Source organism: Coffea eugenioides, chromosome 2 (genome assembly GCF_003713205.1).
Source record: "Coffea eugenioides isolate CCC68of chromosome 2, Ceug_1.0, whole genome shotgun sequence".
In the NCBI taxonomy this organism is placed as follows: Eukaryota; Viridiplantae; Streptophyta; class Magnoliopsida; order Gentianales; family Rubiaceae; genus Coffea; species Coffea eugenioides.
In genome coordinates this window covers 37,701,719-37,718,645 of record NC_040036.1, presented here as the reverse complement: position 1 = coordinate 37,718,645, position 16,927 = coordinate 37,701,719, and the positions used below count along the sequence as shown (strand labels likewise).

The following is a 16,927-nucleotide window of genomic DNA, read 5'->3' as shown; positions in this document are numbered from 1 at the left end:
CCTTTTCGGACTAGGCTTCCTATTTATGCTTATAACTGGACAACCCAATGTCGCTCTATTTATAACCAGCAATCGAATCCCTAGTCTTTAAATTGGACTAGATTTGTTCAACAAAGCTCTGTTTAAGTTCTCTCGCTTTCTCCATAAAATTCTTGTTCTTTCTTTCTTGTTTTCTTGAACAATTCAATCCATTCAATGGACAGTTCAACTTCTGCAACGTCCCATACAAGGCGCAAGAGTGTCAATGACATGACCAACAAGGAAAACCCAACCAACGTCCATGAAGATATTACTACTATTTGTTTTGGCAGTTTGTGTTTAAACAGCAACAGCAATGTCTCGACTGATGCTGCTTCTTCTCCTTCTCCTCCTGTTCCTGATTCTTCAGAAAAACTGCAAGAAACTCAAGCTGTCAACGAGGCAAGAAAAGGGTTGTCTTCAAATTTTGATAATTTGCGGGCTATTCAAGAATTCTTCCCTGGTGGAACAAAATGGCTATTATCAGGTTCGGTTCCTCGGAAAAATATCTGGGCATGTCATAGTTTGTACAATAGAGAACAGAATCCAGCGAAAAATAGGATCACTGGCCAAGGAAATTCAGTGACTTCTCTGAATTATGCGCATGTGAATTATGTACAAGATAATTCTTATGGAAGCCTAGGAGATCAAACAAGATTCAATCTTTTCCATGAGAATTCGCCATTGTATCGTTCACCAAATCAGTTTGGTGGCTTATGCAATATGGGAGATAATGGGTTGAATGGTACAGGGAATTTCAGGCCAGTGACGGAGAATCAGTTTTCAGGAAATATAGGTAGTGGGTACAACAATAGGATGGGTGGTTATAAGGCAATTTCCCCTTACTTTCAAGATCAGAGTATCTGGGGTCATGGTAGCCTGGTTGAAAGTTCATTGCCGGGATTCGACTTTTTTGCAATGGCTATGAACAGGGAGGGTTCGGAGCAATTGAAAAGGATTCTTCGACAGGGGAACTCTTGGTATACACAAGAAACATTCAAAGCTGTTTTTCCCCACATTTTTCAACTGATGAACGACTCCAACGGACATGTTATCTTTGACACCCTGGTTGACAAATGTGAAAGTTGTCAGCTATGTGCAATCGTGATGAAGTTTCAGTGGGAAACTGACTTGTTTCTGGATTCAACGTTCAATGATATTGCGTCAAGGTCAATTCAGAGGCTAATCAAGAAGCTCAAAAAGACAGGATTGGAATCCATCATTACAGCAATGCTATCCAGAAGATGCTTGGAACTCATGACTCACAAGACAGCCTCTCATGTCATCCAACATTCTTTCACGTACTTGGGAGATGAAGCTAATGAGGTGTTGTATGACCACATATTATCCTATTTCCTGCTATTAGCCACGGATCGTGTCGGGTGCATAACAGTTAATGCTTGCATCGATAGCATTACTGGTCCGAGAAGAGCAGCTCTTCTCAAGCTGGTGGCAGACAATGCAAGTTACCTGTCAAATGATCCTTCAGGAAACTATGTTCTGCAGCGTGTTCTCGGACTAAAAGTTGATCCTGTAACACAGCAAATTTGCTATAGTCTTAGAGGCCAATATGTGGAGCTGGCTCAGAGGAAAAGTGGTAGTCATGTAGTCGAAAAATGCTTGGAATCATCAGAACTTGGGCTCTCTCTTGTGATTAAAGAAATTTTCAACAATGACAAAACACTTAGACTGCTGGCTCGAGATCAATTTGGGAACTATGTGATCCAGACAGCTTTAAGAATTGCAAAGCTTCACGCTAGACATCTGTATGAATCCATGGTTGAAGCCCTGAAGCCACACTATGCCAACCTGATGAATAAACCAAGGGGAAGATATGTAAGCAACTTGATCAAAGCTGACCTTGAAGTGCAGCAGAGTGCAAAATCTGACCAGTGAAGACCAATGTTGAGATTATAGGCTGTTACTTTTTGTGAATTTTTCTTATGAATCTCACTTGTTTGTGAGGAGTTTTCTCCATTTGTTCTGAGAAGTAGTGCAAACTATGTATTAATACTCTTTTTGTAGTTGTCGATTAATTGATATGCTGAGACTTTTTCTATACCCATGTGATATGTGAATGTGCTTTGTTAAAGAGTTTGGCTCTTTTTTTTCCTTTTCTCCAGTATATATGGTTGTTTTTGGTAAATTTTCAAGCCCATTGGGTATCAGGTACTAGTATTCCTCATTTTCTACTTTAGATTTGGAGATAGGACAAATATGCAACTGAACAGATCAAGACGTTGGCATTTGAAAAAGAAAAGAAAAGGAAAAAAAACTTGTGCAGTTTGAAGGATATGTCCTTAACTAAAATCAGAACGTAGAAGACTTGGATTAATTCTTATTTTCGTTTAGATAGTTGAAGCAAAGCAAATATCACTCGACTAGTGATTCACCTGCGCAAATGCATCGGCGTCTTCTAATCTTCTTCCAAAAAAAAAAAAAAAGTTTTTTTTGAACAATTGTTGATACAAAATAACTAAAATCACTGTCTTGTCTCTATAAAGAGTAGTGATATACACTCTCCAATCCAGCAAGTTCTAACTAATTCGTGAGTTATTGAAAATCAGGGGTGGATATATGTTTAAAACTATGGATATATTTTTAAATTATTAGATATGTTTGAAATCTATGCTGCTACTATTTTTTTGGATTTATGTTTACGTTGCTCCGAAATCTGATTTCGGAATAAATATCACTTTCCTTTAAATTTAAGATGCCAAATATAAGAGAAAACATTGACAATAAGTAGAATAAAGAATAGTTAACGTACGAACAAATTAATGGCTGTATCCATTGAATTTTATCCCGTGATTTCCTGTCAAATTTATCTTATCGTACATATAATGTTTCCATCTAAATGCACGTAATAAATTGATGTGTCCACATAAACATACAATATAGATGTATTTGTATGTATATACGTGTAGATAGATCTAGTGAACAAAAATGTACGCTTTGGTGAATATGTGTACGCAAGATGGTGCACATTTCAATTTATGTATGTGCATATTGTACACTCTAATGTGCACGCATGAGGATATGTTCATATAAGCATAAATTCATGATTTTTCAGCATCGTTCATTTATTTACAGCACACCCCACTTACAAACTTCCAAAAAATTTACCCCCATTCTAATGAAGTAAACCTTATTTGGGCTGAAAGCCTGACGCCCATCTAAGAGATTGAATTGGAATAAGATAAGTCGACCTTGGACATGGGACAATCCTTTATCCTATTTGGGTTCTGTCCTGGGAACTCTAGTTAAAACCGTATTATAAAGTAAATAGAAGAATTGGTAAAAAGTTCAGGGATTACTTGAGCTAGTTACCCAAAAAATAAAAGTAAAATCCCTTCATGACTGACGATATGATGATTTTCTGCCCTTCATGATTGGGGTTGAATTATATGACTTAGATTCTATTTGATAACCCAATTTAGCAAATTTGATGAATTCAAATCTTAATATGTTCAGACGCGTTTGATAACTAAAAATTGAACGTCTGAATTAATTAAGTAGCACTGAATTTTCTAGGTTAAACTTGCTCTCAAAAATAAGTGATAAACTAATCACTTATCACTTAATATATTATACATTTAAATATATCAAATTTAGTATCTAACAAATCAATAATTTAATGGATTTAGACTTCAGATTTTAGATTTTAGATTTTAGTTTTTAGACTTGAGTTTTATCAATCGCACTCTGAGTATAAAGGATTATAATAGATTATGGCCAACCAATAAACTAATGATACATAGTCATTTCTTAATATTGAAGTTCAGTTAAGTTGGGTTAGCCTCCTAATATAATTTGTTTATATGGCTAATAGAAATAAAAATTGTAGAGAATTTGTTTTGCTATGTTGGGCAAGTCATACATGTTTTGTTTGGGTTTAGGATAATTTCCATTAGATTGTTCTCCATTTTTTCTGTATTTATTGATATCTTAATTATTATAATATTATAAAATCATCATATTATGTCATTATTTTCTTTTAATCTCTAGATCAAAATGGAGCAAACTTAGAAAGCAAACTTAGTCAATTTTCTATAGAATTTTCTTACAAGTGATGAAATATATTACGAAAGGTGTTGATTTTTGAAAATAATTATAAATTAATTTGATTGAGGTGTAATGGAGAGAAAGTCTCTCCAATGCAATGGAGAGTAACTAGTCCATTTTATTTTGCATATTCTCATATATAGATTTCCTTGTATAGGGATTTCTTCTTGTAGGTTCTAGTCAAAAAAATATTAGAAGTAATAACTTCTCTTATTAAACCTAGAATGATGTCACAAGAAAAATGTAGCATTATGGTATTATTAAAGTAATTTGGTATGGGATAAGGAGTGGATTAGGTCATTCTCTTTAAAATGATTCACGTCCCTATAGAGTATTATCCAATGTAGTAGGTCTTATCACGTCATTTTTTGGTAGAAAAATCTTTCATATGGTATATATTGTTAGACAATATCCGTGGTCTAAGATAATTGGTACAAGAATCTATGTTGGAACTCATAGTTGTAGTTTCTAAAAATAGAGGTTACATTCTTGACATTAAATTCAATCATTACACAATTTTTTGTTAGAAAACATAATGGTATAGTTTAATTGTACAATCGGTCAAATTGATATCAATATAAAGGTTATAATCGCTATAGCCATTACATATTTATGAAGAACAAGTGTAACCGAAAAACTCAATAAATTATTTTCTTTGAGATTTTTGTATTTTTTGATGATCCTGAAGCTATCTTCAACTTTTCTTGTACTTGAATTTATATACTGCAAAGTGAAAGAAAAGAACAAATTAGACCACTTCAGCTAAGAGTCCCCTTCACAAAATTACTGTAATGCTGTCTCAGGAATGTAAAAGTATTAGCAATGCAAGGAAAAGGAAACTAGTCTGCATTAGCATTAATGTCAAGTAGTCCAATATGCATACTACAATAGAGTCATGTTTTCACGATTATGTGGTCATTAAGCAAAGAGTTTTCATCTTTCCAGTAAAAATGCCAATGCTTTTCGTTAGTGATTGACAATAAGACAAATGCAAATACGCACATTTACCAAAAGATAAACTTTTGCTTGCTATATTATATGTGCTCGGTGATCTTTATGCTTTGATGATCCTGATGGTATCTTCAACTTTTCTTGTACTTGAATTTACATACAGCAAGGTTAAATAAAAGAACATGTTAGACACTTCATCTAAGAGTCCTCTTCACTAAATTAACGTGGCACTGTCTAAGGAATGTAAAATTATTAATTAGAAATTCAAGGTAGAGAAAACTAGCCTGAATAAGCATTTTCAAGTAGTCAAATTATGCATACTACAATATAGTCATGTTTTCATGATTATGTGGTCATCAAGTAAAGAGTTTTCATCTTTCCAGTACAAAATGTCAATGCCTAAGTATGAATATGGTTTATACGTAATTTTTCTAAGTACACACTACTTGCTCACTTATTTACTTTATATCAAAACATTTTGCACACATGTTATTGGTGAAGGGTGGTGTGATTTTTGGATCACAAGTTGAGTTCATTCTTGTAGATAGCGGTTCGTGTAATTCTTATTATATTTGGTATAAACTCGTATAGTTTTAGTCTAGTCGCCAACTTAAATTTTATAAGTTGACAAATTTAACTTTACACTTAAATTATACAAGTTTATACTAAAATTAATAAAAATTACACGCATCAATTTAAATTTGATAGAACTCAACTTGTGAGACCTCTAATCTCCGATTTTTGTAGCCTTACCTCAAGTTTCAATTGTTTCTGTGTTGTGTGGACTCTCACGTAACCAAACTCCGAGATACGAACTAACCAGCTATTCACCTGTTGATGATGAGACAAAAACATTAACATCCCTTCAATAGAATGCTAATGATGACAATTTTACACTCCAAAACTATTATCACATTCGGTTTAAAATTTGTAGTAAATACGAAATGAGATGCTTATATGTTGGTGATTAAAAATTCACGTTTGACAAAAACTATAGGAAATCACTTTAGACATCCCAATAATTTCTCACTACAATTGCCACAGATAGATTAAAATATATAGCCATTGACGGGATCTGAGCATAGTGATTTTCAATGTTCATATGTATATTGTGACATTTGTGATTGATGTAAATCATTCGGAGAAAGATGCAACTGTGCTAGTTGTTTATTTTTACCCTAGAAATGAGCTGATGGGGACAACCATTCTTGGCCCAAAACAATTTAAAAGAGGCTTTTCCTATGGAACAAGCATGAGGGTTGAAGAAGAATTGACATTGAAAAAAAATTCAATCTACTTACATCACTTGGGAATTTGTCTAATGTAAAGCCAGCCATCCCAATAACAGCATGAACTGGTGCAGTGTAGTTGGAATTGTCATACGTATCAATTCCACTTTCATCTTTCTTGGGCATAGCTTTGCAATCACCCTTGTACACAGCACATGTTCTCTCATAATAATGAACATGACCAAAAAGGGCTAGATCAACCTAGAAAGAGGGCAGTCAGGATTAGTACACGTTCATAAAATAAAGAACTATATCATCTGATAAATGGTTTGAACTCTGATCAGTTGCGTACCTCGTTTGCTAACAGCAATGGTTCCACGGCTTGGACAAAATTATTGTCCACATTTGGATTAAGGAGAAGGCCATGATTGGAGGAGTACATAGGTCTGTGTCTGTAATTCACAATGTTCCTTCACAGTTTGAAATACAAGGAAAAGCACATATGCTATAAAGTTGCATGTATGACTCTTTGGTCAACGACCTAGTTCCCTTGTCATAAAACAAAACTAATGCCGGTAGCCCCATCCATTTCACCATTTTTCTTTCCTCATTTCCCTTCCCATAAAGAAAACTTGTAAAATAGGATTTTCACGGGCATTGCAACTTTTAAAGTTGCAGACAACTCATATCCATTACTTTTCGCATTCTGATGTTATTTTATCCCTTATTCATATGTTATAGGTGGAGGAGTATATTCTCCTCTTGATTTGTAGATACTTTCCTATACCTTTGGCATCCCTAGTGATACAAAATTAATTAAATCAAGAATTGAGAGAGTTGTAAATTGTTTTGTGACTTTCACAGTTACAATGTCTGTCATGCTACTATAATGCAATAAATTTATGCACGCAATATTGGTCTTTCTACAAATATTTGCTAAATGACACAAATATGATGTTGCAATTCAGGTCACATTATGTTAGTATAAAATAAAAGGGCTTTCCGTATGCCTCTTCATCCTTGATTTTTTTTGGGTTATAAGACAAACTCTAGGAAATTAAATCCAAAAGGTAACATGGGGGAAGGCCAAAGTGTACATAGATGCAGGAACACGAAGAACATTGGTGATGCATTTCAGCAGGGATTTCATACCACTAAAGTACTAAACCAACAACCAAAAAAAAAAAAAAGAAAGAAGGAATAAAAAGGAGAAGAAGAATGTTGCAATGCTAAAGAAGATATTTACTTGCTCAGACTTTTCTGTCCAATCATGTTCGGTTGAAATAACGGTAAAGTGAACACTTCCTTGTTCTATAGAATACCATGGCTTATCTTTTTCTGCTGTTGGCATTGGAAAATAAGTTTCATAGGGCACACCACATTCTCCTCCAGAATCTGGAGTGATATACACTGATCCTGAGCTCACATAATCCCTGAAAATATTCCTTATTAATTCATATATAGCATGATAGGCAAAGTATATGTCCATGTAGAAGGACCACTGTAATTGTACCACAATCACTAACAAGACCTTGAAGGTTCTAAAACTACTTGTGTAAACAAATTTATGTATGTAAATTATTAGGTACATACCTATTGTGAAAATATCTAAGATGGTCAAGGGAATTGTGAAGATAATGGACCTACCTCTCATGATTTCCAATTGCTGTCATGTATGAAGTAGTAGAAGCCACAGGGTGGATGAGGTGAAGGAAGAAATCCCATTCCACTAGAAAACCTGTGGCATAGCTTATGTCTCCAATATGAAATATGGAGTCTATATATCCACTTGATACTTCATCAGCTATGGCCTCAATTACTGAAATTGATCCTGGCTGTATATGAAATAAAAAGAATTCCTTGAGTCATTTTGTCAGAGAAAAAATTGAAATGCCATTTTCTTTTGGTTGAACTAGTACGAGAACCCGTACTTTGTACGTCGTACATATTTGTTCTAGTGATATCGCGTACAAAGATAATCCTTTAAAGTTAGAAAGAATAATAGAAGTTTAACTATTTCTGATATTGTATTGCTGCCAACTTTTTCCTCTAATAGAACATATAGAACACTTCTTTACATTAAAAAAAATCTTATTGATTGTATATCGTAGCAGGGGAGCATAGGAAAGCAATAGGAAAGTAAAAAAAAAAAAAAAAAAAAAAAAGAGAAGTGAAAATTAGAGAATAAGACAATTACTTACTTTACCTCCAGTATTAGCAAAATCTTAAAAAAACATTTGTCAATTTCCAAAAGTTTCAACAGCTAAATACTCAAGCTAAAAGGTTTATTTTCAGAAAGAAAAAAAAAAGGAAATCTTATTAAGAAAAAATTACTATCACCTCACCTACTAATTTGCCTCATGTCTGTTTCCTTAATTGAATCTGATTTGCATGAGAATCAGGAATGGGTGATTCCCAATCACATGTTGAAACATTTATAAGCCTAAATCGGAGCTTAGATTACATATTATGCTGCTTTTTATCTTTTACTGAAGACTTCAACCTAAAGTTCAAACAAATTAAGTTACGTAATAGATATTCCAAAAATAACCTCAAAAGTCAGTAATATGTAAATATTCCCAGCAATAAGAAGTACATTCATCTTTGGCATTTCAAGAAAGTAACTAAAAATTATAATCAGGGACTCAGGGTAATCGACGAAAGAAATCTTAATTACTAAATTACTAAAGAAATTTCCCAAATTTACGCAGATAAAAATTTATATTTAGAGCAAAAATTGAAATATCATTTTGTCTTACCTGAATAAAGTGTTCAAGAGAAGGATCACGAGGGGCCTTGCCCATATCACCAAAGGCAATAAACATTAGTTCATCTGATCCCCCAGCTGGTGGTGTTCTAAATGTGATTCGACCACTCCAACCAGCTGAATCACTGCAACATGTAAGTATTAATGGTGAAATATCTGACAAGAAACTAAAAACAGCTTAAAATGGTAGTAAATGCCCATTGAATTTAGTACAGAAGAAAGTATGTCTCAATTGTTACATTGTAGATTCATAACAAGAGCCCATCTACAATGCGAAATAGAGTTTATTCTTCCTAAGCTAGACTAGCTTTATTAAATGGGAGAATTTTATGGCACATTTTTATTTCACTTACCAAAATACAAAAAAAAATAGTCCCATCCTATCAATATTCAAGCTTCATTTCAACTGGAAAGTTAGGATTTTGATAGTTGATGGAGAGATAGATTAATTACCTGCCATATGTGTAAGTGAAATTGCTTGAAGGATAAAGTCCTGTCATCACTGCTGAATGAATGTAGCCTGGATCATGCCAGCCAAAATCACTTGCTGGACTCTTCAGAATTGAACCTTTAATAATGAAAATAGAGTTTAATCTTGTATGTTTGAATTATACTCATCTGCAATATTGAAGAAGAAATTTTCCAAGGACTAACAATAGTTCAAGCAGACATAAATCATTAACCTATTGAAACTGCACGTAAACCTCCTTTCCTTTGAAAAAAAAAAAAAGTTGTGGAGAGGTTTCTTATGTTCTCTGTTCTTTGTTCTCTTTAGTGCTGATATCATCGAATTTTACATTTGTTGTCCATATTAAAGTTATATACTGGTACAATTAGCAATGATGGATTGACAAGGAAATTTGGAGGAATTAATTGCCAAAATAATAATTGGACGAAAAAATGAAGTGCATCTATGAAACGTCATCTTTCACACTGACACATGCATTAAAGACTTATATTATTAGCACAAAAATTTCTACAAAACTCGAATTTAGGCCATCTCCAAAAATTTAAAAGACTGTAAATTACAGGGAACATGCATGGAAGAAACCTGCATAAACCTGCTGAGTGGAATGGTTTGCAAGCATCTGATACTTTTCCTTCCTAAATATTGCAAGTTGAGTACAAGCCTAACCATAAAATTTGAAGGCAGCTAAGAAGGTTATGGGCATTAAGTCACTTACTACACATGTCGTGTTGAGTAAATGTAGTCACTTGAGATGTTTGGGATTGCCCAAATCCATACTGAACTTCTTGTGGCTTGTCATCTCCACTTACCCATGTTACTCTCATCTGTATTCAAAAGACAACCAAAAAATTCTTTTGTATGTCCTGTGCATAGATAATCTAGCTAAGATGTCTTCAACTAACCCAAAAAAAAAAAAAAAAAGTAAAATGGCTAAATTTTGGAAATACTCCTATATTATTAGACTAATTCCACTTTGCACCCCCAAACTTGTATCATTTTTCCACTTTGCACAATAAATTAAATTTTGGATGCTTTGCACTCTAAACTCTCAATTTTGGATATTTAATACCCTAAACTTTCAAATTTGACCCATTCAAGTCCAATCAAGGACAACATTATAAAAAATAAGTGCAAATTAATGATAATGTATTATTTTGTTCTACCTATAATCCCTTGGCTCCTTTTGATGATTTTCAGCACATTGTCATTGATTTATATGGTCCAAACCACTAATATTGTTAGGAAGATCAACGAGATAAAAGATGATGCAAAATTATGAAAGTGTATATTTTTTTAACTACGATATCTTGACTCCTTTTGACTATTTTTAGCAAGTTATCATCAATTTATATAGTCCTCTATGTCATTAATTTTACTAAAATTATTATTGATTGGACTTAAATACGACAAACTTAAGAATTTAAGGTGCAAAGTGAAAACGCGTACAAGTTTAGAGGTGTAAAATGGAGTTAGTCCTATATTATTTTCACAAATTATAATTTGCGCCAAATCATTTCATTTTTGACTAGACATGGTAAATCTTAGGCCTAACAAGCTATTTTTACTGCCAAACTTTTATTTTAGTACTCATTAAAAATCGGTTCATCACAAATCACCGATGATCTTATTACGAAAGGATAGAATTTCCACTATATGTATATGTGGGCGAGATTGTTGTATTATTGAGTAGCAATTTCCACTACTTGCAGATTAGTTTGTTAAATATTGATTAATCATTTAATCGCACCATTTTGGCTTCCTTACAATCTTACGGAAAAAAAAGAGAATAAATTAACAATATACACTTCCTTCTTTCATTAGTATAAAAATCTAACAAGTCCTTAAAATGTATGGGGATTAGTTAATTTGTAGTGTTCTTAACTTGTAAATTTTACTAACTATGGATTAGTTTGTTGATTGTATTACTCATAGCATTATGGGTTCCTTATAGTCTTATAAAGAAAAAGGATAAGATAAAAATATACACCTCCATCTTTCGCCAAGTATAAAATCTCCCAAGTCCCTAAAATGCCAAAAGAAATTTAAGCATGCATGGTACTATCCAACCATAAAGTTTTTTTAGATAAAGTTTAGGAATGCAAATTAAGAATTAGTGAAAATATTCATGGTACCAAGTAAAACTAGTCCAACCAAAAAAGCCACTCTTTTTTTTATTATAATACATTATTTTTTTCAAAAAAAATCCTAATAATATTTGAAGCTTCAAAAGATATATAAGATTAGTGACTTACAGATGTTCCTGTTGAATCAATGCTGGAGAGATGTCCATATAAAGGTTTTTGGGGATTGACAAAGCTAGCAGAATCAGACATGGCCAAGATGCAAGGAGTCTCAAATCCACCAGCAAAGAAGACAAATTTTATGTCTGTTCTGATGTTAATAACATGAAATGATAGAGTGGCTCCACAGGTGCTAACTACGCACTCCCCATCCACATATTTTTTGCATTCATTTTTCTTGCAACTCAAATAATCTGGATCATTGCTTGCATATTGTGCCTGCATTATTGTCGTAAAGTTATAATTTCCATCCTTCATTTTCCTTTTTTTTTTGGTAATTTAGTATTAGGGCACAAAAAAAATGGAATTTAACAGCTAGCTGCTTTTGTTAGTTTTCCTGTAAAGATTAGTGTCTGTTCAATGTATTTGAGGTTTTGGCATCTTATAAATTTTACCTTCTGATTTTTTTTTTTTGTTAATAAAATTGTTTGTTTGGATAAAAAAAAAAGAGGGAACTGAATATCCCGGTTACAAATGTTTAAGTTTTGTTCTTTTAAATTACTTGCCTGTGAAAATAATTTAATTTCGCCGTATTCTTCATACATCCTATTGTTTAATTCTCTTATGTAAAAGTGGCAGAAGAAATTACTTAGTACTGACCGACTTGAATATTTTTGGATACTAAATTTCTATACAAGCTGGCAAGAAAAATTAATTGAAAACTAAAAAAGGAAAAAAAAGAAAAATATTTAGAGATAGAGAATTATTGGACAAAACTCTAGATCAGCAATATCTTAGCAATTAAATTTTCTCCAGCTTTGTACCATGATCATAATGTCTTCGAAATAAAACAAAAATTATATTACTATGTTCAATCTGGTATGGTTTTGAAATACTATGGAAAAAAACTATTTTAATTTGTCTTTTAGCTAGAAACTTATACATATAAAGAATATTTTGGAAATTAAAAAACATACTCAAATAAATTTATCTTAAATTTATCAATTGTTATGGTGCAATTTCTCTGACAATAGCAGAGAATTCTAGTCTCAAAATTACTTTTTCTCATTACGAGAAAACAATATTACTTTCTTTGTCAATATTTTTTTTTTAAAAATCCGTATACTTTATTTAAAATCAGATAAAACTATTTTGCGTAAGACATGATATTAGATAGAGCATCCAAGCGGGCCGTAATACATGGCGAGAGAATATGATACCACAATCTTACCGGTAAATGGATCCACTTTTGACGGATCTGGCACACCAGGCACCAGTCGTATCTCTTACCTAAAGGCACAAAAGATTTTGTTGCGTGGCCCTTGTTATGACTGAAATATCTGCATACATTTTTTTTTTGATGGATTGTCAATGGAGCGGATCAGTCCGAGCTTGGCCCAAAAAATCCTCACCGAGCCTAAGGTTTAATTGCCTTGGGCAGAATTTGAATGTAATTATTAATGCCAAACTAAATGTGAGTTGAGTTTAAATTATATTAGATTCAGACCTGATTAAAGTCTAGTCTATATATGAGTATAATTATATATATAAAATATATACAATAACATCTATAATTTATAATTATCTATACTATAAATAAAGGGAGAAGAAGGGGTTTGGAGTAAAAAAAAAATTTCACTTTATATGCTTTCTAAACTACCCTTGATGATGAGGGAATTTTTGGTATAAACAAAAATTTATCTATCTTTGATAACTAAACACTACCAATATGCTTTTTTATTAAATAATATGTATTTTTTCATATTCTATTTTTAACTTAATTAGTAAATCCTAATTTTAATTAGCAACCACCAATTATAGTTATGAATAACTACCAAATAACTACTTTTTATAACTTTTACGTTGGTGAACTTTTTATGTATGTATTTTCAAAATATAAAACCAATTTTCTTGAAAATGATTTCAATAAATATACTCAAAATATTTCACAAATATTTTCCTATTAGTTGCACATACATTAGTGTGTGCCTTGACTACTAGTACATATTACGACATAAAATGTTAATAATTTATATGTAAAATTGTCTTAATTCATAATTATAAAATATATATTATATATAATTATGTATTTAATTATGAGTTTGGGGCAAACCTGATTTGAGCCCGAAGTTTATATAATAGTGTGAGTTGACTTCGAGGCTTTTTAATATGAGTCCGAGGTTTGAAAATTCATATAACTTGTGAGTCAAGTTTGGGATTGTTGGAACCCAACTCAAAAAACCTAATTAACACCCCTAAAAATTACCACATTTCTGAGGGATAAATACAAACATAGAAATACCTAAAATTAAGGAGATGGATTATCTTTTGATTTATTTCTATAAGTTGTATATTGCTTAATATAGGATTTCATTTCTTCTTTTTAGTGCTTTTATAAGGTTAAGGTGATGTTTGTTCACCCAAAAAAAAAAAGAGGAGTTCTCTCACTGTATAGGTAGTAAATCTGCATGCAATACTAAGAAAATTGAATTGATCTATTAAGCTTATATTGTTAATTAATATTTCACCATCGCCTTTTTTAACAAATAAATAACTATAATACATATACGGACATACATGGAACAACAAAATTTACTTTGAGGGATGAACTTCAGTTTTTCTAAAACTATATAACATACAATATTTTCAAGTTTTTGTGGCGGGAAAACCTTTAAACCTATAAAGAAAATTTTTTTAAAAATTATTTGTGGGAATATAGCTCTAAATCCTGGAACCAAGACGTAATCTTAATACAAAATTCGACGGAGTGTGAGAAATGTCAGAGTAACCTAGTTACAAGAAAAAAATAAGGATAGACACATTTTACCCTTTTTGTGCGTAATTATGTTGTCATTATAGTAAGTTCTCATCCTAGCTAGAAAAAGAAAATGTATGAAATACTTATGTACTATTGTTATCTGGTTGGGGCGAATATATAGGTGAGTACCATGACTAAGAGGCAAATGCTGTCCAATTAATGCAAATTCTTACTGGTACCTGAATAAAGGATTGGATAACTATGTTGATTGTCTTAGATTAAGTCCTAATGATTGTCAAAACTTCTACTTTGTATTGAAATTTCAAGATTTTCACTGACCTATCTATATTTTTTTCTTAACTAGAGTAATTATGTGCTAAACTTTTTACGTTTCATGTTGCTCCTTATACAATAGAAAGCCAAATTCATAGACCTGTAACAAAACTTCCAAGTAATTAAAATGTATTACCGATAATTTAAGACTGTGATTAACAAGTTCTTCTATTGGCAAGGCATATAGAATTGGATTAATCTTTTTTACAATGCTAAAGTATACATCGATTAATCTGAATGCATGTCACATTATTTGAATTCAAATTTGAACATTAAATTTTATACATGTGACATGTATTAAGATCCGATAGTGTATATACTATTAGTATATAAAAAATTTACCCTATAAAATTTTGTCTAAAATTATAGCAAAGTAAATTACGGCCTCTAGTACCTTCACGGGGTAATGGCAGACAAGTGGAAGTTTGCTTAGGTCACCTGTCTGCTGATATTGAATTCCGTTCAAGGGACAGGCTGATATGCTGCAAGTTCAAAAGTTTATTGCTTAAACAAGAAAGAGAATATCAAGTGTCAAACCAAGCTCAAGTGCTTTATCTTTGAAACGATATTTCCCAAATTATTTCTAGTTTCGTGCCATGCCTTCATGCCAGATTTGAAATCTGCGAGAATCTTGGAATTGAGGGTCAACCATTTTGTCATTTATTGGTTTTCTTAACAATTTATTTAGATTTTGTATAACACTGGATCAAGTGTTAAATTTTTGAAAAAGTAATGTTAATTCAGAAAGGTTTAATTCGGGGTAAGCTATGTGTGTCCTTGGACTAGTGGTGGATAATCCTTCTATCGAGTTTATCAGAAATAAAGTCAGAGGAACCCTTAGTAATCTTTTCATTATGCAAAAGAAAACCTTTAAAAATCTGCATGCATGAAAAAACTTGATGCAAGTATCTATAGATGTATTATAGCCAAAAAAAATGCTAATTATGTCTAAATGCAAAAGCAAAAAAAGATAATTATGTCTAAAACGCAAAAAAAAAAAGTGTAAATTACATCAAACCTTAGAGAAAATCAATGCAAATTAACCTTTGGTAAAATGATTAATTATGAACTGGTACTCCCGGACAAGTGTCCGGTCGAATTAATGCTGCGAAATAAATTCAACAAAAACTTTCTTACACGGCATAAGAAGGGGAGATCATAGCAACCCAATGATTCTTGGCCGGAAGTAAAACTCCACTAATATTAACCGTGACAAATTGATCATCCGAAAGCTGTGGACCTGATGTAATGTTGATTTTAAGATATGGATTTGAATCGGGACAATAAAAATTATTTTTCCGATTTAGCAATCGAAATTCAGATATTGCAGTGTAATTTCGATATTCAAAGGTAATGTCCTCAAGCTCTCTTGAAGACATAGGTGAAGAAGAAGAAGAAGAAAATCCCAGAAAGACAATGGAGAGAGCTAAGAAAAGCTTCAAGAAAATGGATGATTCCATGAAAGATAGTAATGAAGATAACATGGTTCTTGGTACTATGTATATATGCATAACCTTATATAGTATGAGTTAAAGGTGGCATTCTTTGAAACATTTAAAATAGTGACAAAAAATTTTTTTTTTTTTTTTTGTGTAATTAACAGCGCATCACTGCATTAATTTCTTGAGTCAACGATTTTGACGATAGCCCTAATTAGTTTCTCTCTTTGATTATTTTTCTTTTAGATTAATCGCTGGAATGAAGTTGGAATATGCAGAGATTCTTTTATGTGCTATTTTTACTTTGCATCTTCTTGGATATTAGTGTTCTTCAATTTAAATATTATAGTTTTATCACCTTCTTTCATTTTGTCGTAGAGGGAATATTATTATGTTCGTATGCATGTAAATCTAGAAATTGAAAAAATTTCTGGTAATATTATAGGATTAATTTTTCCTACATTGACAATGTATATACTGTCAGTCTTGGATGAATGACAACTATGCAAAATTTGAATTTGAAATTCAACGTTTGCATATATGTCATAAATCTAATGGTAATAATGTATACATTGTCGGTGTATATAAAATTTACCCATATAATTAGGCAAAATTTTTGAATTTCTTTACTGTAATTGGTTGGCAATATTTGTATTGA

At 32.0% G+C, this 16,927-nt stretch overlaps 2 protein-coding genes across 2 annotated transcripts; one reads left to right on the top strand and one right to left on the bottom strand.

Moving 5' to 3' along the window:
• Positions 1-195: 195 nt before the first annotated feature.
• On the top strand, positions 196-1,914 carry LOC113759661 (putative pumilio homolog 8, chloroplastic). The gene has a single exon (XM_027302236.1). The coding sequence runs from the start codon at positions 196-198 to the stop codon at positions 1,912-1,914; it is 1,719 nt and encodes a 572-aa protein (XP_027158037.1).
• Positions 1,915-4,644: 2,730 nt separating this feature from the next.
• On the bottom strand, positions 4,645-16,314 carry LOC113759660 (probable inactive purple acid phosphatase 27). Its single transcript, XM_027302234.1, has 13 exons — positions 15,968-16,314; positions 15,225-15,312; positions 11,752-12,018; positions 10,215-10,323; positions 9,484-9,598; positions 9,023-9,155; positions 7,911-8,098; positions 7,510-7,696; positions 7,361-7,425; positions 6,616-6,715; positions 6,336-6,524; positions 5,788-5,865; positions 4,645-4,806 (listed from the first exon to the last, which is right to left on the bottom strand). Exons 1-13 carry the CDS (start codon positions 16,312-16,314, stop codon positions 4,645-4,647), a joined length of 2,028 nt encoding a protein of 675 aa, XP_027158035.1.
• Positions 16,315-16,927: the final 613 nt, after the last annotated feature.

Bases quoted from the DNA above. Each gene is read 5' to 3' on its own strand.
- LOC113759661 (XM_027302236.1), top strand. From the start codon at position 196: ATGGACAGTTCAACTTCTGCAACGTCCCATACAAGGCGCAAGAGTGTC.
- LOC113759660 (XM_027302234.1), bottom strand. From the start codon at position 16,314: ATGTTATCTTCATTACTATCTTTCATGGAATCATCCATTTTCTTGAAG. The intron at 15,313-15,967 runs GTAAGAAAGTTT...TTGAACTTGCAG, and splicing joins ATCTCCCCTTCTTATGCCGT to CATATCAGCCTGTCCCTTGA. The intron at 7,697-7,910 runs GTAGGTCCATTA...GAATATTTTCAG, and splicing joins GCAATTGGAAATCATGAGAG to GGATTATGTGAGCTCAGGAT.